General features: G+C 40.5%; 1 protein-coding gene across 1 annotated transcript; it reads left to right on the forward strand.

The window, feature by feature from the left end:
* The first annotated feature begins 4,590 nt into the window (after window positions 1–4,590).
* LOC120740028 lies at window positions 4,591–10,514 on the forward strand. The gene is made up of 2 exons (XM_040042101.1): window positions 4,591–4,743; window positions 9,299–10,514. The coding sequence occupies exon 2, from the start codon at window positions 9,305–9,307 to the stop codon at window positions 10,334–10,336; it is 1,032 nt and encodes a 343-aa protein (XP_039898035.1). The 5' UTR covers window positions 4,591–4,743; window positions 9,299–9,304; the 3' UTR covers window positions 10,337–10,514.
* Window positions 10,515–21,754: the final 11,240 nt, after the last annotated feature.

Below are 21,754 nucleotides of genomic sequence, written 5' to 3' on the forward strand. Positions count from 1 at the left end.
AAACATGGTGTAAAAAAACAACCAAAAAGGAAGAAATCAGGAATACTTTATCACTGAACTGTATTCCCCAAGGCTTCTGGAGCACGAGTCACCTTGCAGTTTCAGTAGGTTCATTCGGGATTGTACTTTCTCCTATTATAGACTGCAAAGATACAGTACATGACAAATTAAAGAAAAAAACTAAAGGAAATGCATTTGAATTTAAGAAGTCATCTCCCACCGATGACTTTTCCAAGAGTCAAAGTTAGTGCAAAAACCTTTAGATGATCTGTCATGAAATTAAACTGAGAGAGAGTGAGAAAGATTCAATTTGAACAACACTATTACAACTTGCTTTGTCTCTGCTGTAACTTTGCATTCAGTTGAACAATACTTGAACTACGTTTGCATAAAACTGTTATAAAGTAACTTTTGGTCTCCACTGTATTTCTCATTTCTGTATCTTTTATATTTTCTATGAGACTCATTGCCATACAGTCAGGCTGTTGTAGCCAATTACTGCTGCTAGCTGCTCAGATGTCGTCAAATTGAGTGGCAGCCTCCCCAGCTCGCCTACATCTGGGGTGTGAGGGGTATGTGTCGCAAACAGTCACACATCCTAGAAATCCACTCTGTTTATCACCTGCTGACATTCATATTCATGTCACGATGCCTGTCTGGCCTGTGATAGGATTTGGTTAGTTCACTGACCAGCGAGGCTCTAATCTGTCTCCAAGCTACTATGAACTTTTATCAAAAAGATTTTCAAAGGGATCTTCATCTTCAGAGTGATGCTAATAAGTGTCAAGACACTTTCACACTGAGGAGGTTTGAACATATTCCATGTTTTACATAGATAAAAATAATTACATATTTGCTATGTAATTTACACTCAAAAACCATTAACAAAAAAGCAAAAATGTTTCTTTTTTCATTTTTTACAAACTCATTAAACTGCCTGCTGGCAATGTTTTTGGTTAGATGTGTTCTGTTTGCTTTAATTATAGTATCTTTGAGACATACTTAAAGCGTACCGATAGCCCACTTACAGCATTGACAGTGATTAGACATAGTTTAGAAATTCACACCTATGTCTAAGGTTTTCACAGGACCCTAAATCAAAGAACCACCTTCAGCAGGAACTTTTAAAAGTTTGTTGAGTTCATTGAGGGTTGCAGGCATTTGATTCAGTTTGGGACACATTTGACTCTAGAGCTCTTTGGTATAAAGAAGAGTTCATTGTCAACTCAATTGAAACAAACTAAAATGATCACACCTCCACCACTGTGCGGGACAGTTGGTATGAGGCTGTGTTTGGTTCTCACGATTGTGGCCAAAAATCTCCACACTGAACTTGACTGTCCAAAGGACATTGTTCCAGAAATCTTGTGGTTTGTTCAGTTTAGCTTTGCAAAGGCGCCATGCGCCATTTTATAGCAAGAAGAGGCTTTCTCCTGGAATAAGCCATACTTATTCAGTCTTTTTCTAATTGTACTGTCAAGACCTTCAAAATTTAACATCCCAACTGAGGTATGTAGAGTCTGACATGTAGCTCTTGGTTTTTCTTTTTTCAATTTCTTTGAGCACTGAAAGGTCGAACATTGGGGTGAAGATTCTGGCATTGTGTTAACACACACCTGACTGCTCCAGAATCGCTAACTGCCAAAACTACTTTTGTCGGGGTGGTCACACTAACTGATGATCAAGTGCATTTGATTAGCAACACCTGGCTGCCACTTATGTACCATGTTCATTCATATGGAAGCAGTAAGTGTGTCCTTATATTGGAGTGCTTAGTGGTCTGTGAAATATTTCGTTTTTATGTGACCATATAAGGTCCCACTATCATCTCCAAAGAACTACAATAAAACTATGGTGAGGCGTAGAGCAGGAGAAGTTTGAAACCACAAGCACTCTTCTTGTTGTTGACCATCTGGCCAAATCACCAAATTTGGTGAGTTAGGTGAAGTGTCTGTTTGAGTAGAGCTTCAGCTTAGCAGCACTTCATCAATCGGGCAGCAAATAACATTTAAAGGACTCAGAGAAAAATGAAAAAGACTGATTGAAAGACCCTCCCATATACAGCAGTGGTGTAAATGGGGGGGCTGTGGCGTGAACACTACTAATATAAAGAATGGTGATAAATAAACTGGGCCTTATAAAGTGTTTTTATACTCTACTAAAGCACTTACCTTACCTTATTCACACATTCACGTTGTCTATATAACATTCACACTCTGATGAACATATCAGAGATCAGTATCTTGGTTACCACCAACCTTATGATTAGGAGGTGACTTGGTCTACTGCTTGAGCTACAACCACCCCAGGATCATGGTAGTAGTATCATGGAAGCAACAATTGCCAAGACTTAAACCTTACAAAACATCTATGAAAAGACCTGAAGAAGGTTTCATATGTTTCCCATCCTGATGAACCTCCTGCGAAAAATGTGTGTGACTAGGCTGTAGAAGCTTTTTAAGCTGTAGAAGTACTATTTTATAACAGCAGTCATGTAATGGTGCTTTATACTATAAGGTAAAGAACCTACAATATAAGAGTGAGAGCCCCAATGGTCCAGTGATTCCCCGTGAGAAAACTCTTGGCAAAAATTCAGCAATTACTCAATGCTATGGTTGCTGCCAAAGGAGCTTCTGCAAAGTGCTAAAAGAAGAGTCTGAAAATTTTCATTTTCATTTCAGATTTTTTATTAATTGCAAGATGCAGAAAAAAAGCATGTTTGCAATTATTAATTATTGAGTGTTGATGGATAAATTGCATCTCATAATATTTACAAATTAAATATACAACACAATAACATGTCCAATAACTGAAAGTGGGTGAACCTTATGTTTTTGTAATGAAGTTTAAACATAAAAAGCTATGCTGATCTTTTTTGCATATATGCATATATTTTGTATATGCCTGTAATTCAAAATATATATCTATAAATTCCCCACAAAGTTTATGTTTTGAAATCATTTTTACAGTATATTAAATAATGTATCCAGCTTTTCATTCCTATGCATGTTAACCTTCATGATGGGATTTGGCCCAGGTCTGTGAGTGTGTTTACTCATGTCTCTGTTGGTCGGGGTGTGTGTGTGCGTGAATCACAGGGGGCTTCTCTTCCCTGTTTGGCTCCGATTTTGGCAGCCCTCTGTATTCTGCCATGCATACGGAAACATGCAGGAGTGGGCCTGGAATCAAGGTCAGGCCTGGAAAATGATGTAGCAACACTCCTAAAACCTGAATTTCTGCTGAGTTTGGCATTGTGCTCACTGTCCCCCGAGGCCACAGCCAGGAGTCACCCATCATGCTTATCCAGACCAACCTGTAATGAGCTGCTGGAAGACGTTCCGATGTAGGAGTACACTCTAAAAAGTGTATTTCAGCAGTAGTTGAAGTTACGTAAAGTTAAGAGTCAGTTTCATTAAGATTTCTGCTTTAGTGGAGCCAGTCTAAATTTGTGGAGTATATCAACTTGTTATTACGTGTTGTTCCCTCAGTACACATGTAACCTGCTATTCTCATTAGAGTCAACCTGCATCAATTAGGTTTCTCGTGACGCAGTGCGTCTGATGTCATGACGTCTCCGCCTTCTCCAGAATTTTCTACCTGCGGTTGAGAACAACAATTTGAGAGGCACTTGGCTGCAGGCAGGACCTCGTGAACAATTTGGTCAATAAGGTAACGAAGATATTACTTTTTCCATAGTCCTTGAAGGTAAGTCAAATGTAGAACACATATTTTAATATATTAGATATAAAAATATTCCAACTGTATTGTTAAGTGTTTAGTAAATTGACCTGACCAAACCGCTATCATTCAGCCCTGCTAACATTAGCGAAATGTCAGACCTGTTGGTAGTTTGTGCTTGGACATGTAGGTTAAGTTAGTAGTTTGCCGGCGGTACTCTCTTGTTTTAATATCGTAATGCTAGCTTAAAGTTGTGTATTCATGCAGTGTGTCGGTGTTGGCTTACTGTTAGTTATTCATTAGCATTAGCACATTATAGCGGCAAGCTGGACCGCGGTTCTCTTCAGACTACGTTACTTCGGGTGCGCGCATTTATACACGAGTGGTTGTTCGCAGTATGCCTGTCGGCGCGAATAGTTCATGCGGTCACGGCCACGGGTGATGTAGGAGGTAAAGTTTAGCTGTGGTGGCTCCAGGAAGCATGCATTTACTGCCGCTTGCATTGCTTTCAATGTACATGACGTTAAGAAGGCGAGGAGAAAGGGTGCGTGCAGCGCTCGTACACGCACTGATCAGCCGTGTGAGAGGGAGATGGTGTGCGGCAGAAAATCAAAATTAGAAATCATAGAAGAAAGTATTACGCTATTGAACACAGAAAATACAGCCATCAGATTTCTTGTAGACCTAGCACACTTCTGGTCTGTGTCTGAATACATATATAAGTACATAGATGCAGATGAACACTGTAAACATGATGAAAGATCGACAGACTAACTCGAACATATCTTTAATCTTTAGGACTTTGGGTAGCGCTTCCTTTCCTTCCTGTCAACCTCTCCAGAGGGGTGTCTGCTGATGGCAGAAAGATTACATCACCTCTGGTTGGAACCCTGAACAGTGCCACACCTTTGGCTTGGTGTCCAATGTGATGCCCCATCGCCACCTTCTGACCTAACTTCTTCTCAGCTCTGTGACTACCTCAAGAGGGGCATTCCTGTGTGGAGGCGTGCCAGGCAGCTCGTTTTACCTGTGAACTTGCGTACTTTCACTTCATCAACAACAAAGGTATGCAAGTTCAAAATAGTAATGTCTCATTTACAGTGTTGGGGAGTAACGGAATACATGTACCGCCGTTACGTATTTAAAATACAAAATATGAGTAACTGTATTCCGTTACAGTTACCGTTTAAAAAGGTGGTATTTAGAGTACAGTTACTTTGTTGAAATAAATGGATTACACTGCGGTACTTTCCTGTTTCATATTGTCGCGGGTCAGGACTGTTTGGGTTTTGTTTGACAGCTACGTTCTGTTGTTCCAGGCTGCAGCGTTACGGTTACCATGGTTACAGGGTGACACGCGCTCTCTTTGCGACTGTATTTCCTGGGTGAGAGAGCGCCTTTTTGTTGTTGTTGTTGTTGTGCTAAGCTAAAAGGTAGAGTGTTACAGACATAGCCCTAAAGAATGTAGCCTCATGGGTAGTGTAGTCCGTGCTGCAGGGAGAATGGACTGCCATACACGTTATGGGTCTGTGAGCGCGAGGAGGGAGAAAAAGGAGAGTGGAAAAGTACGAGTTATCATCAAGCAGAAACGGGAGCTGGAAGCATGTAAATATAATAATAACCACTGCAGCCAAGAAGCGTGCCTGACGAGCCCAGTTGTAAGTAAGCTATTAAGACTCAACTGTACACCGTGTTCGTGTTTTCCTCCGAAACAATAAGTTCCGTTGGAGCAGCCTTTCAACGCCTCTCTCTGTCTCTCGCTAGCAAAGTTGGCCTAGACAACAAAGTAAAGCTATTTTTCGGCTACGAGCCCGACACGGAACCCACGTATTAGCCAGAGGTTCCTTTACTACGGTTCGGAGCCGCGGACCTTCAGTAATAGTAATAAATCACATTCATGTAGTTGTAAACAGCATGATAATATATTAAGTAATCCGAAGTATTCAGAATACGTTACTCTCATTGAGTAACGTAACGGAATACGTTACAAAATACATTTTGGGGCATGTATTCTGTAATCTGTAATGGAATACATTTTAAAAGTAACCTTCCCAACACTGCTCATTTAAACTTAATTCAGTTTTACACTGAACAGGAATCGGCTTTATATATAAAACAATTGCAAAAAAAAAAAAAAAAAATGTACCTATGGGCATTTGGGTTTTGTTTTTAAACTTTTGTTTTGAACTTATCCCTTTAAAATCTAATTAGAGAGGGCTGGCTACATTTGATGAATACATTTTGTGTTTAAATGATTCGCTTTGTGTTGGGCAATGTGGCAAAAAGCTGAGATGAGATCTAGTCTCATATCACCATATTGATATATTGTAATATTGCCCAACTCTCCCTCTGTGTTTTCTCAAATTATTTATATACACCCAGTAAAGCGTGTCTCTTTGTTTCTCCAGTGCTATGCTTCATGTGGAGATGCAAGGACTGTGGGACAACATTAACAAAAAGATCTGAATTGCTCAAACACTACAAACTGATTCATAGGCATTACGGACGAGGCCACTCATATCCATGCACTTATTTAAATTGTGCATGTAGGTTCAAGACTTGGAACGCCCTACTGAGCCATCTATCAAGAAATCACCCTGCCCAACAAGCAGTCTCCAAAGCTGCGTCCACATTCACTTGCCATATTTGTGGCCATAATCAACTCTCCACAGAAAGAGAATATTTTCAACATATCTATCAGCATCTTAAAAATAAGGAGACTGTAACATGTGTGTTCCAAAACTGTGAATATAAAACCAATGTCTATGAGAACTTCAAAAGTCATAAATACAGAAAATACTCTGGTACAGTGAACACATTTAAGCCTGGAATAAGTTCTGTTGATGAATCTTGTGCCAGTGTTGCCAGTGATATTTCAGATGTGGAAATTATAGAGAGTGATGTAAATTTAAATTCTGCTTTTGACAATGGGTATTCTGAAAACTTAGAGAAGGATATTGAGCTTAAAATTGCTTCAGTGCTCCTTAAGTTGGAACACATCTTTCTTGTGTCTAATGCAGCTGTAGATGAGCTTTTGCAGGAGTTAAACTATTTGATTGGTTCTGTTTCTGTGGCGATTACCCAAAAGACTATTAGCCAAGTATTACAAGACAACGGATGCCAATTTGACCAGTCAGTTGTTGAAAAGCTAGCCAGTGTACTCTGTGAGACAAACCCTGTAAAAAAAGCAATTGGAGATAAAGGTCCACTTTCCAGTCCTTGGAGACGAAAAGCATACTATACGAGCCACTTTAAAGTAGTGGAACCAGTGGAATATATACTTGACCGAAAAAATAACAAGTCATTCCAATATATTTCAATTTTAAAGTCTTTGCAGCATATTCTTGACTGCCAGACAATCTTGGATCAGGCTGTTAATTTGAATACTGTAGATAATCTGCCTCAAAAAACTTCTGTGCACTACAAAACTATCTTCGATGGTGACTTCTTCCATGAAAATGGACTGTTGTCTAAGCAGGAAAGCATTTCATTGATATTATACATTGATGAATTCGAAATATGTAATCCCCTTGGTACATCACGGAGGAAGCATAAAATTTGTGGATTGTACTGGGTTTTGGGTAATTTGCCACCAGGCTGTAATTCTGCTTTAACCTCAATCTATTTGGCTGCTTTAATCAAAAGTAATGATCTGAAGTGCTATGGGTATGAGAAAGTGTTAAAACCTGTAATTAATGATCTTGTAATTTTGGAACAGAGTGGGATATTTCTGTCAAAGTTGGGCAGAACAGTAAAAGGCACTGTTCAGTGTGTTGTTGCCGACAACCTTGGTGCACACAGTATTGCTGGATTCTTTGAAAATTTCTCAGGGACATACGTATGTAGATTTTGCACTGCAGAAACATCAGAGTTCCAGACTATTGAAGTCAGAAGTGAAGTCTTTACTTTAAGAACAAAAGACATTCATGCAGATCATTTACGAATTATTGAGGAAAACAAATGGCCCAGTTATTATGGTGTGAAATCAAAGTGTATTTTGTCAAAGCACTTCTCACATTTTGATGTTACCACTGGGTTTCCACCTGATGTTGTACATGATCTTTTTGAGGGAATTGTTCCTTTTGAACTTGCGCTTTGCCTCAATTTGTTAATCAAAAAAAAGTATTTCACATTATGTACATTGAATGAAGCAATATCATCTTTCAACTTTAAGTGGGCTGACAAAACAAATCGACCTCATCCTGTGGCTCTCAGTTTTGCATCCAAAACAAGTGTAGGAGGGAATGCACACGAGAACTGGAGTCTTATCAGATTTTTGCCTTTGTTCGTTGGGCAGAGTGTACCCTGTGAGGAGCCTGCTTGGCACATCTTAACAGACTTGAAGGACATTGTTGATCTTGTTGTCAGTCCTGTTCATACTGAGGACTCCATTGCATATCTTGGTTTTAAGATCTCCGAGCACAGAATCAAGTTTCAAGAGGTTTTCCCAGATGTTAATCTTAAACCAAAGCACCACTACTTGGAACATTATCCATACTTGATCCGTAAGTTTGGGCCACTGGTTGCACTATGGACTATCCGATTCGAAGCAAAGCATAGTTTTTTTAAAAGAGTTGCAAGGAACATCAGATGCTTCAAAAATGTACTTCTTTCCCTTTCACAGAGACATCAGTATCAGATTGCATATCATTTGCATGCAATTAGCTTTGCCAAACCCCCACTGGAAGTAACAGATGTTTCCACTGTTCACATTGATGTTCTTAACAAGGACATCTCAAATGCACTGAGACAGAAGTCTCCAGATATGGACAATGTGTGCTTGGCTAAAAGTGTAGCATATAATGGAATAATCTACAAGTGTGGGATGATCTTGATCCACGGCTCACTGGGAGGACTGCCAGAGTTTGGTGAAATCATCCAAATGGTGATACTGCAGGACAAACTAATCTTCATTCTGAAAAAGCTTAGCGGATGGTATATGGAACACTACAGAGCTTATGATCTCAAAACATCACCAAGCAAAGAAGTGGAACTTGTTGAGCCACAAGAACTGCATGATACCTACCCACTGGCAGACTACAAAATTAGAGGGATGCGTCTTGTCACCTTGAAAAGATATGTCCATGTTTAAATAGTGAGGCCTCAAAATATGATAAAGTATTTTCTTAAGTGGGAAAACAAAACCCAGACCCATACAATACTAATGTGTTCTCAGAACATATTTATTTTATACTGCAAGCCAAAGTGGTGTGATGATGTCATTGGCAATTCATCAGTTATGTCATTTTTTTAATGCAGGTTGCTGGATTCCAGTCAGTGAATGCTAATCCTATGCTCTCCCCCCTTCTGCTTCTCTTCTCTTTTTCTTCTTTCCTCTCCTTGTTGTCTCCTATATTCTCCTCACCTCCTCTCCTTCTCTCTTCTCTTCAATGTCTCCCATATTCTCGCCATCTCTCTTCTCCTCCCTTCTCCTCTTCGGTTTGCCTTCTCTCCTCGCTGCCTCAGCTGATCTCCACCTCTCCTCTTCATTTTCTCCTCCCCTTTCTTCCTCTCTTTGCCTTCTCTCTTTTCCTCTAGTTTGACATTAAATTCTCCTAATTGGAAATGTCAGTGGTTTACATGTTGATCCTCACTAACTGTGCTTGTGCTTTGTTCTCAGACCACCATGGCTGGTTCAACACCTGCAAGACTGAAGGTGATTTTAGGAGAGAACAACATTGAAAAGCTGACTCTTCCAAATGGCATCCCAGAGTCACTTGAAGACCTTCTCAGCACGATAAAGACTACCTTTGGGTTAAAAGGTAACTTCAGACTGCAATACATGGACCAAGACTTTGGTAACGACTTCTTTAATCTGAATTCTACCACCGAACTTCGGAATTTGGGGACAATCAAAGTGATCCACCAGCAAACAAATCCACCTTTGATCAGTGCCGATCAGTCCACTTCATCTCTGTCTCTTTCATTTGAGTCTGATGACGGTATTTCGGTGGCATCAAATAACACAATTATCCTCTCATCCCCTGAATCTATGTCATCTCGAACACAACAGTGGCCAGAAGACTTTGCAATTCCCCAATTTTCATATGACACAGAGCTACAGCTAGAGAGGGGGAATACTGAGTACCGTGTGAGCCAAAAAATGTTGACTTTAAGCGCCCGAATGCTGTCTGATATCCTGAAAAGAGTTGCAGAAGAAATTTACCGTTACAAGGCCTATCCAGAGGATGCACATTTCTGCGCAGAGGCCCTTATCAAAAAGCACCCATGTTTGAAAGAACCTGGATCATTCAATGGCTGCTACGGTTGGAAACAACGACTGAAGTACAAAATGGCAAACTACAGGACCCAGCTCAAATTACAGGGGTGTCCAGAGCTGTGTGTAAACTCACTGAAATCTAAAGCTACTACAGATGCTTTCCCTGCTAAAAAAGTGAAGAAGCCAAAACGTTCTGAAGCTAACTTTTATCCATCCTTTCCTACTGGTGAGACTCTGGACAGCATGGAAAAAGTGAGACTAGAACTTCTGACAGAGATCGGGATAAGGGACAATGAAAGGGTCATCGCAGACAAAATGGCTAACACGTTTGCCTACAGACGACATGAGGTGGTAAACCAAGAACCAAGCATTCAGGAACTGAAGGACAGATGGCCTGCACTCTTCACACAGAAAGAGGTAAGAATGGAACTGAAGTGATCGAAGTCTGTATGCTTCAGGATTTATTGCAGTTAACTTTCATGAATCGGTCATAACTTGATTTGGTTGAGATTTTATAACACTGAACTTAATGAAAGAATTTACATTTTGAATTTCCATATATGTTATACTTTTTGGGATATAGACATTTTGGCATACAATCAGTTTCAGCATTTTGTTCCATAATACAATATCTACTGTCATTTGTGTTTTGTTTTTAGATAAATACGGAGTTCCAGAGGCTCATGGCTGTTCCTCTTGAGTGGAAGTTCATGGCCCAGTTAGACATGCACTCAAGTCAGCTGATCAAAGTCATACGTGCCAAAGGAGGAGCAACACGCCAAAAGATTGCGAACATCTTGGACACATTGGACCAGGTAAATCTGTACCATCAAACAAGATGCTTCGTAACTAAGAGGGCTGTCAAAATATATCTGAATCCAAAATATATATATATATATCTGAATCCTTCATAAAGACAATATGGGCAGGCCAATGCTAATCATGGCTTTCATATGCATGAATGTTTTTAGCGACTCAAAAAATACACCACTGAACTCATCCCCTTTTCTTTCTGTAATGAATCTCTGGGCTTGTGAATTACTGTTTTTAAATAAAGTACATGTAAGTTAAGCAATAAGAGTAAGGATGTCTGTCTTATGAAATTTAGAGTTTAAAATTAATCAACATTTGTTGTTCTAGACTGTGGACATTAATCATCGGAGGGAATGTGTGCTGAAAGCCCTCACCATCTTCCTGGGAGAAGATGCAGATGGCCTGATCAAGGAATACCTTGTAAGTTTCAACAGTTTGTCAGCACATCTTGTCAAAGGGACACAAAAAAAGTTAACTGTTAGAACAAACATAACACGTGAACCATAGTTGGATTGCTGACATGTATTTATTATCATGACCATATTGGACATTATGTAATTCCCAGCAACAACACATTACATATTGGATTGACTTTGTTTTAAGTAAGACGGGCTTACTTGATTATTTAAGTTCAAAGGAATAGTTTGACATGTTGGGAAATCTTATCTTTCTTGCTTACAATTTGATTAGAGTCAGATTGATACACCTCTCTCTGCTGTTTCTGGTGTGTGATGACACCCAGCCAAAAAATAGCCCAGCACATAACACATATTGGTACATCACCCAAACACTTAATCACAGTAAGAAGTGAGGCTAATGATGATTTGTGTTTGTGTCTTGTACCCCTCTGTAGGACTGTGGAGCAGATGATGTTCAGAGGGACCTGGAGGAGGTCACCATGGCAGTGTATGTGATTCGGAAGGAGGGGGAGGGACTGCAGGAGCCACCTGAAGACATTGTCATTGAGGGTGTGGAAGTGTTGCATGAACTAACTTCAGTTGCCTCAGCTTGTGCCCTGCTTCTAGGTTTGATCTATGCACTCAACCTAGCTTATCCAAAACCCTTTCGCTTCACTTTTGAAGTGCTCCAAAAAATCTTCATGCAGCTTGATCAGCACAAGATGTCCCCCAAAGTCCAAAATCTGTATATCAAACTTCAAAGCTCCCAGTAATGGCACAGAACAATGACCAACAAATGGCCTTGTGCCATAATGCGAAGGAACAACTGTGTTTGGACATATAGCATGTAAAATATGTAGTCTCTTTTGGATGTTGGGCCTTTTTTATGCTCCAAGAGACCTCAAACCCCAATTTAATGTGCTTTTATACATACTTTGTATGGTATTTTTATTTTTTATTTTATTTTTTTTTTCAGACATATTTGCCTTCGTTTCAAGGGAAAGGTTGAATTTCAGGTTTGATGTGCTCAGTTATACAACAAACTGTTGTGACATTCTAAAACTCTAAAGGAGTGTTTATATTTTTTCATCCCCATTGGTCAGCTACACTGTTCAGATATTTATTCATTGGCTATAGCTGAAGAGAAGTTTCTGTATACTCTTGGGGCACTTTTTCATAGTTGACACTGTATGTGTTAAGATTGATATTTGTGTAATACTGTGTTGCACTTTACACTTTGTTGACAACTTTGTGGTCCTACTAAACGTTACTTGCATTTTGTGCATATGTGTTTCAAAAAGGACAAATGTGTAATGTATTTGACCAAAAGCTGTGTTGGTTGCCATAAAGGTAATACTTTATTACATTTATACAATAAAGCATTTAAAAAAAAAAACATTGGATTTTGAATTTTTGAAAAATATTTTCAGCCAACTTAAAATTTTGATTTAAGCTTTATTATACAAACTAAAATTTCATTTTAGAGTCACTACAAAAAGTAATTTACACTAAACCACATTATTAGGTTAGCAAAGAGCAATATTTTACTTTTGGGTTATGCAAATTATTGGGTTGGAAAAACTGAAAACTTTAAGTTGAAATGTCTTAATTTTAAGTTGGATTAATGCAAAATGTTTATTTGACAACAATTAATTTATTAAGTACATGTAACTTAAATCAGTTGTGTTAATTTAATGTATTAACTTAATTTCAAAGAACTTAATTAAATTTGGTGTTACCAATTGAAATAATTCAATTAAGTTGGTTCAACTATTTTCTTTTTTCAGTGTAGTGTTTGGAGACTGTTGGCACGATAGTTCTGTTGAAGAGACTACATGGTCTTCTGGCACAAAACTAGGGTCAACTTCAAACTCCCATAGATTAAATGTTACTTAGTGGTAACCTCCATATGTGAAGGAACACACTAAAAATCTCAAAATATAGCAGGTGAGGAAGATATTCAAAAAGTATTTGAATTTTAAAGTGTAATAAATCAAGAAACTTCTAACAAGTAACAGTTAAATGAAAGCAATTTTAAAACAAAATTTAAAAAACACATCATCCAGTTCAGCACCACAATCATCTAATCCAGGGTCAAAAAAATCCTAATTTACTTCCTACAAGTGTTAGGAGGCAAGAGCGCATAGACTGAAAGTACAAAGACACAGAGATCAGAGAGCCCCCATACCACTTTTGTGCTGACCTTAAAAGGAGCAGCGCACTGTGCAAACATCTGGTCCATCAGCTGGATCCTATGCATCAGCGGGCACAGGGACACACTGGGACAGGTTGGCGGCTGCCTTTGACAGCAACAGTTAATTTCCAACATAATCAATTTATGTGCAGCTCCATAATAACCATCTGTGTTCTGCATGAGGAGGACAGTCCTGAGGAACGAATAGTGCTGGCTGCTCCTCCTCTCCATGGGCGACGCCAGGAGCAAAAGGGAGGAGAAGGAAGCGAAGGAGTTGGAAAACGGGGAAGCGAGGCGTTAATGAAGGAGGTGGGTGAGTTGAAAGTGTAAGAGGGGTTGTTGCAAGAGTTAGGTAAAGATCAAGTGGGCAAGGAGAAGTAAGAAGAGAGGGGGAAGTAGGTGATGAGGAAGAGGTCAGAAAAGGAAAGATGATGAAATTAGGCGACTGTTTCTAAAATAGCCAGGGGCAAGGGCACTTAAGCGGTGGAAGTCACATCAGTCAAAGGATGTGAAAAAAATCCCTGTTTCATTTCATTACACGAAGCAAATACAATGAATGAACGAAGTAGGTCTCCACAACATTTTCCTGCTATAAATGTGGTTTGCTACCAAGGTTAGCTCCCTTGGCACTTGAAACCCACCGCATCCTCATCCACCTCCAATGTCAAAATTTGCCAGGGAAGGTGTCACTCAGGCGATTACTGAATCACCTTAGTGAGCCAATTACACTGCAGGCTGTCAAAGCCAATAGCAAACAGTGCCTCACGCACAGACACCCACAGCTTGGCTAGTGTGAAACAAAACATGAAAACAGAATTAAGCTCTGGTGACCCTTCACCCCGCGACATGCAATTTTCATAAGAGTAATCAGCATAATGTGCTAGCTTCTGCACATAACTTCTGACTTGTTTTGACCCTAAAAGGAATGTTTGTGTGCTTCATAAATTTGGTAAGACTTTCTTTGAAGGTCATGTCTGTAATGCATTCTAAACTTTAGACATTATAATACACTTATGAGGATTTAGATCATTCTCAAATATATGTTCTTAATCACACAAGACAACAAGGTTTATAAAGCACAAGTGTATCTCCATGACAACGGGATGGCACTGGCTGAAAGATTACAAGTCCTGAGTTGTGCAGCTTATAAAATGATCTTCCTCTCAAAACTACATGAAGACTGTAAAACTACTTTCTAATAACATGAGTCTAAATGTGGTTGCTAATAACAGCGATGTCAGTTTAAAGTCAATTTATGAGCTTATTTCATATCAGAAACTTGGAATTTATCAGTTGTTACGATACATTTAAAGACATCTCTGTGGTACAGTTATGGTTTACCTGTTGTCACTTTGGCATGGAGGCAAAAGGCATAATGGAGACTTGACTCAATTTATATGATAGTATATTCAAACTTCAAGTATTTTGTATACCTTATTGCAAGTTTTCATGCAAGATTATAAATATTAGGAGTATACTGTAACGCCCCCCGAATGCTTTTATCACCCAGTCTTTTGCAGACTGAAACCTCAGCCATGTTGTTTTGGTTCAGGTGTGAATGAAAATCACAATTTCCCATCTTTTTCTCAGGTAGTCTTCAAATACAATGCACCGTTTCCCTCTTTTGCCTTGTGATGTGTGCACAAAAGTAGAACTTACAAGCATACAAACACATGTGAGTCCACACAAGTCAACTCGCATGGAATCCACCTGCCAGTGTGAACCTGATGTGCGCATGTGATGCCTTCTGAAGTTTATATATATTTTTACACACTGCTACTGCGAGACCTCAGAACGGTCCATCCAACCTGTCATGTATTATACATGTGCTGTGTGAATGTCCATGTGTCCCTATACATCCTCTGCCATCCTAATTGACATGCAGTGGGCCCTAGCAGCTGTGAAGCTCTCTATCTCTGTGTGTGAAAGAGTGTGTGCGTGTTGTGTATAGCTCTCAGTAAAGCCCCTGCATCCTCTAGGCCACCTGGACATAATGGCCTTCAGCTGCCACCATCACCACCAGTATAAGCAGCAGCAAGAGCTGAGAGAGACCCATTTCTAACACATGCACCCATTTTCTTTTTATGACACATGGACCTCTGCTACTGTTCATTTAGCTGTGTGCAAGGAGAAAACAGACAAAGTGACAAGCACAGACCCTCTCACATATGTACATACCCGTACTGTATCCCTACTGATACCACATTTTGCTTTCTTTAGGATTTCAGCCGCTGAACAATTAGGGGCCTCCTCTGTCTAATTTTTTAATGTTTCATTTTATGTTGAAGTCTATCGCAGCTGACACGGGGCAAAAGGCACGATATACATGTCACCACCCAATCACAGGGGCAACATAGAGACACACAAACATGTCACTAACTATTTAGAATGAATTATCCAACAAGCTTATCTCTGATTGTTAGAGGCACCCAGAGAACAAGTGGCCTTGTGGTTTCAGATCAGGAAATTTCTTGCTGTGAGTGTTAACCACTTCACCCAGACTGTTCAGTTCAGTTCTGCCACACGTGAGGAACAGTACAGCTAAGAGATAACAAAGCGTGCCGGAAGCTAATAGCAATGGGTTGGCAGTTTGGAGGTACTTAACACGCCAGCAGTCTTTCCTTTAATGTTTCTTTTCTGTTTTATGCTCAGTCTCAGTCTAATTATGTTCTGCGTAACACTTGTAGTTCAAAATTTTATTGAAAGTATGGTAACATAATGTGTTTTCGTCAACTATACTAATATCGCTTCACTTTACCATCTTCCTATCAGCTTCGATCCACGCGCAACACGTGTGCATTGTGTGTCTGTGTCTGTGTGTGAGCAAGTGCACTCTCACAGAGAGCAGGGAAAGGAGAAGCTAGAAAATAAGCACCTTCATGACTTTGCCAAACATAAGTTCATCAGGGATTATTAATTGTTCTGATTCTGATTGAGTCGAAATGACACTAGTGGAAATAAATTGTTGAGTAATGGAAATAATTTGAGTTTTTTTATGCTGTCATTTATAAACAAATGCCAATTATGAATATACAACTGTATATTTTAATATATGCAAGATTTTTGTTATTATTTTACAAACCCGGAAAAGAATTATTTGATATTACCTAAAAAAATGATCCTCAGTATCTTCCTCAAAGGGATTCATACAATGAGTAAAATACTAGGAGTCCACAGTTATTATTATACAATTTACTACTGGTATTAAATTGATTGTTTGTATTGGCAGATAGCAACTGCTGTTTTATTCTGGGAAGACCTTGCATATTCCACCAGGACAATTAAAACAACTTAAAACAATTAATATTAAAACGACAATTTAAAAAGAGCATAAAATTTCAAAAACCTATTTTGGCTTTGGAAACGGTTGATGATTTTTATCCTAACCCCTAGGATTTAACTTTAAAGTAAAGGTAATTCTAATGAGTGTAGATGAACTGTACTTTACAGAGCTGCAGATTTTTTTAATTTAAACTACATTTCAAGCAACTGTCTCTATGGCAAAGAAATAGAGAAGCTTTAATTGCAACCTCTGATATGTTCTTTGTTCACAGTGTAAGTAAGATCTACCGTGTACACGTGTGTGATGAGGGCTTTTTTTTTTTTTTGCCTTCTTCCTCATCTTGAAGTCTTGATTCAATATTTTTTCTCCTTTCCTATATCAGAAGCCTTTGATTCTGTCCTGCTTCTCAATTCTTCATGGAACTCCAACATTTCAAAGACTTCTTCTTCTCTCCCCTCCTCCTTCCCAGGCGGAGTGCTGGCCAAGTCTGGGAGAGGGACTGCCCATCAGAGGTTGGCTGCTATCAGCAGGGGGCCGCATGTCTCCAATTCAGGTCAGCCTTGGCTACAGACGGGGACTTAAAAGCAAGCCACAACGCGTCCTGTGATCCCAGTAAGCACGCTTGTTAGTGGAATTGATAACGGACCCATACACCTGGGTCCTCTGAAGTTGGCATGGCATTTTAAAGGGGAAGACAGGGAGCCAGGGCAGCCAGATACCGCATGAAAACGTGTCAAACTGAGGAAAGGAGGGATGGGGGGGAAAGGTCTTTTTGGCATGTGACGAAACAGAATATGTTTGAGGGAGCGACCTAGAACATTGTGGAATAATGTACAAATACAGGGCATATGGCATGGAATCATTCTGAGAATCCGAAATATGTTTTGGCTCTATCGTGTTAGCCCCTGTAATGTTCTTGCACAAAGTTTGAGTCATAAGTAAATGATTACCAAACGTGTGCAGACACATGCTTGAGTCATAATGTTGCATTCTTATATTAAAATGATTTTTTTTTTATGAATTGTGTATTTAAGCTTCATATTATTCTCATATGTTTCTGCATGTGTGGATTTTGGTGACAGCAGTGCACCTGATACACTACGTGCCACCATTTCCCTTCCAAATAACAGTAATACAAGCGCCATGTTCAGATGCCACATTTATGATAATCAGAGTATAATTCATTTATTGAGTCTACCTTTGCCATGTGTTGACCCCACGGCCATGTTGCCAGCTCACATCTGGCTGCATGGTGCGGCGCTCAGTCCTGGATGGGATTTGCCCCTGGTGATGGGGCATCTGGGAGGCCAGATGAAGCTGAGGCTTGATGAGTGCTTTGTCTATTATGGATATGGGGCTTTATGGAGACATTGACAGCTGCACATTGACAGTCTCCTGAGCAGGAGGCCTACTTCAGCAGTTGTGCTCTTGCTGTTGTCTAGAACAGAGAACAAGTGCAGAGCTTTAAATATTAAATGGATTCTAAGCTTGCTAGCGCAGGTTTTAAGTCAAACCTTCATTTAAAGGGGAGAAGGAGGATGATTTATCTTTGGATTATTAAGCTTAGTTGTGAACTTTTAGATTATTAAAATGTTGAACTTACATATATAAAAATACATCAATTAAAAATATATTTCCACTTAGTCAAACTCCTAATTGTCTGCATGGAAGCTGCAACAACTAGAATCAATGCATGTTTCAAAAAATGATACCAATCAAGCCGTCAAAACGAGGTTGCAACCGAATGAAACTATCAGTGCATCTGTTGTGCGTCCTGGCACTCCTAAGTGATAGGTTGTGGATCGGAGAGGTGGATGGAGAGAGCGGAACGAGGAACTCGAATGAAAGATTATCCAACGACAAGAGACATGTAGCTACAGACCAGGCAAACCGAGCTGACGTTCTCCAACCTTCCCTCCTGCCCGCCATTTGTGAAGGATTTGGGGATTTCATAATTTCCTGTTCTTTCTGAAAGGGGGATGGCAGCACCTGGTCCACACAGCTGTACTTCATTTAGAGAGCAATTTGAAAAGAGCGAGGGGGAGAGGAGAGGAGCGAAGCAGCCTTGTCATTAAGGGCTCCAGAATGGCCTCCGTTTGTTAGACACATGGCACAGAGTTAATGCCGCTGAATGGGGAATAGGCGCTGTTGATGCTGTCACAAATTTCTCATAAGTGCTATGACATCTGAAAAAGCCACTCCAAGAGCAGGGAGGGGGAAATTCAAATTTTCCTTATCAAAGAGTGGTTTTTTTGTAGGTAATTGACAGCTGTGGCTAGGATGTAAGCATGTGTTTCTGTCTTTTAAGATGGATATTCTATTTGTGTATCATTTCATCTTTCGTACACCTTGAAGTTTGTTGTGCGTGCAGGTGACGGCGGCGGTGGAGTTTATATCAATGAGCTGACAATGAGAATAATAAGCAGATTGTTGGTAAACTAAGGTGATGCAAAAGGTTTGTTGTGCGGATGCGCAGCTGCCTTGCCTCTTCAGAGTTGATCTAATTGATTTTGACATGCACATGTGCAGGGGGGGAAAAATAGTGAGGCGGGATCAAAGGCAAACGCTTTATTGCCACATCACAGGCCCCTGCTGCATTTTGAATTCTACCAATCTGTCCAAACAGTCAGATAAAATCCTGCGATGAAGAGATGTGCTTCTCTCTTTCTAGTTCACTTGCTCTACCCCTCCTCTTCTCCTCTCTCTCTCTGTCTGTCTACCTTGACTGCTCTTTCTTGCTCTTCCTTTCCTTCAGAGTAATTCCCAAGCGGTAATAAGTGATGCAAGAGTCACCAGGGCACTATGAAAACACTGATCCACAAAGGTAAAAACAGCTTCCACAACAACATGTCAGAGACTTGACAGATGCTGAAAAACTGAAAAACAAAAGATTTAAACAAAATGTAAGTTTGTGAGTTACAGAAACTGCCATGTATGAAACACTTTGCACTACATGGTGCAAAAATGTCAAGAGTGAGATTCCGTTCAGTTGGTGAGGAGCGACGAGTAACAGCAAAAGTTTGTGGAAATCAAGTTTAATTCTCTAAAGCATACTGTCACTACCAGTGACGCCATGGAGCAGCAACTGAACAAATCTGGGAAAGAAAGCCAGAGTTGAATGGCTGGATTGCATGAGTCTTATTCAAAGATAAACAGAATGCTTTGTAAGAAACCAAAAATAGAAAGGACGACAGTCTGAGATTCAACACTTAGTATCATTCTGTTTCTGAAAAATTATTTAAAGCTCACATTTAAGTAGGTCGGCAGCACGCACAATAGAAACCGCCTTCTTTTCACACCCGGCTACCTCACACAGTTTGTTTTTGAGGTGTGTGCATCGCAGCTGTCTTTTCTTTTTTCTGTAGTTAGACATCTAGACCGCTCAGTGAGCAATAGGCCCGTGCTCTGTGCTCACCGTTAATGGGATGCTGGTGTGCAGGGCTGAAAGCATGTGCCTGAGTCTGTGGGCAGAGTGTAATAAAAGAACCACAGTTGGACTAACCATGCTGAGCTCAAAAAGCTACATAGAGAAGATGAGAACATGCACACATGCAAAAGTGGTGCACACACACACCTGCCAGGTGTGTGAGGAGGCTGTGTGATACGGAGCCAGGCTCCCACAACCAACCAGTCTCAGAGAGCTGTGCTTCACAAATGAGTCAGAAACAAATCCTGGTAACAAGCACAGCAATAGAGCAACTGCCTTTAACCCAGACATCCTCTTCCACAGCAATATAATATATAATACATTTGCTCGCTGAGTTTCACCTCAAGCTGTATTTCTGTTCCAACATTCGCTGACACTGACATAACAATGATGGATTCCTCTGCAGGAACTGGAACCAAGAAGCATCCCTTACAAAAATCCAACAACTTGATGAGATCTGTATGAAAACTTGCGAGTGGGCTCTGCTGTTTGTCAAGTGTGCCTTTGGCAGGGCAGTGGTGGTAGTGATGGCTGTGGGTGGTGGTGGGGGTGGAGGGGGTCAGAGGGGCTCTTGGCTGCTCTCCTCCCTCCTGTCAGCCCCCTCTCTCGGCCAGGCAGGCAGGCTGTGTTGGGCGGCCCGGCTCCTCGGTAGCAGATGCGAGCCCTCATGTCAGAGGCAGGCAGTGGCCCGACGGAGTGCCGCTCGTGCTCATACCTCATTGAGCCATCTCCCCTAGCAGATGGCGCGCTGCTGCGGGCGCTCCTCTCCCCGATAATTACCAGGCCTCGCCACAGATGGAAATGTCAGTCAGCCTCACAGGTCCTGGTTCCTGCCACTGCCTCCGTCCGCGGCCCCTCTACCTAGGCCGGGCGCTGCCAACACTCACCATGTGTTCTGTGACTGCTGACTAGGCAGGCAACAAAAGAGAAATCCACCCACATGAATATTCATGCAGGGATGTTAGGTGGCTAGCTGTAGACCAGGCTGGGCACTGGCAAATAGTTGGCCAGGTGCAGGTTGTGACACCGATTTCCAACCTTTTTTGTCTTCCACTTCTATAGTGTGTCACCGTTCACGTTTTATAGCACGGTGCCGAGAAGTGTGTCTTGATCAATCTTGTGCGTGCTGGAGAAAGAAAGGTGAAATTGTACATACTGCTTTGTACAGTTGTGGAATGACATATTTAGGAGATTAGGATAACTGTGTTTGCAAAATGGATTAATTCTAGCAGATGCCAGGACTAACCCCCACTTATCTGTGATAAGGTGACCAGATGTCTCAGCTTGGCAAAGGCAACACTCTCCGAGTTTTATTACTCCGCGCCAAAGCATCCCCCGAGAAATTTCTCTGTGCATTCACAGATAATCTACCTTCGCAGAGAACAAGGCGACAGGGTTTTGCCGCTTTGTGTATTTGTCCATGTAAGAATTTATGTGAACGTGTTGCCTGGTTGTAGAAAGCTCAAGAAGATTAAACTAAAGTAAATACCTTTGTGCCTAAGTGCCGGCATAGTGATGGAAAAGTAAGTAGTGGTTTCCTGAAAATACCACTTTGATATAGATATCGTACAATTAAGTTTCCTAGCAGAAAAAAAAAACATTAAATGTTAAATCAGCACCGGTCTGTTTATTTCCAAACAGCAATCATACAACTTATATTATGATGTGTGTAGGTTAATGAAACTCAGCTCATGTCCATAAAAGTTGTGGTGTTGATTTGTAAACTATTTCCATTCAGTTT

This window comes from Simochromis diagramma, unplaced genomic scaffold, assembly GCF_900408965.1.
Source record: "Simochromis diagramma unplaced genomic scaffold, fSimDia1.1 OVJJ01000304.1, whole genome shotgun sequence".
In the NCBI taxonomy this organism is placed as follows: domain Eukaryota; kingdom Metazoa; phylum Chordata; class Actinopteri; order Cichliformes; family Cichlidae; genus Simochromis; species Simochromis diagramma.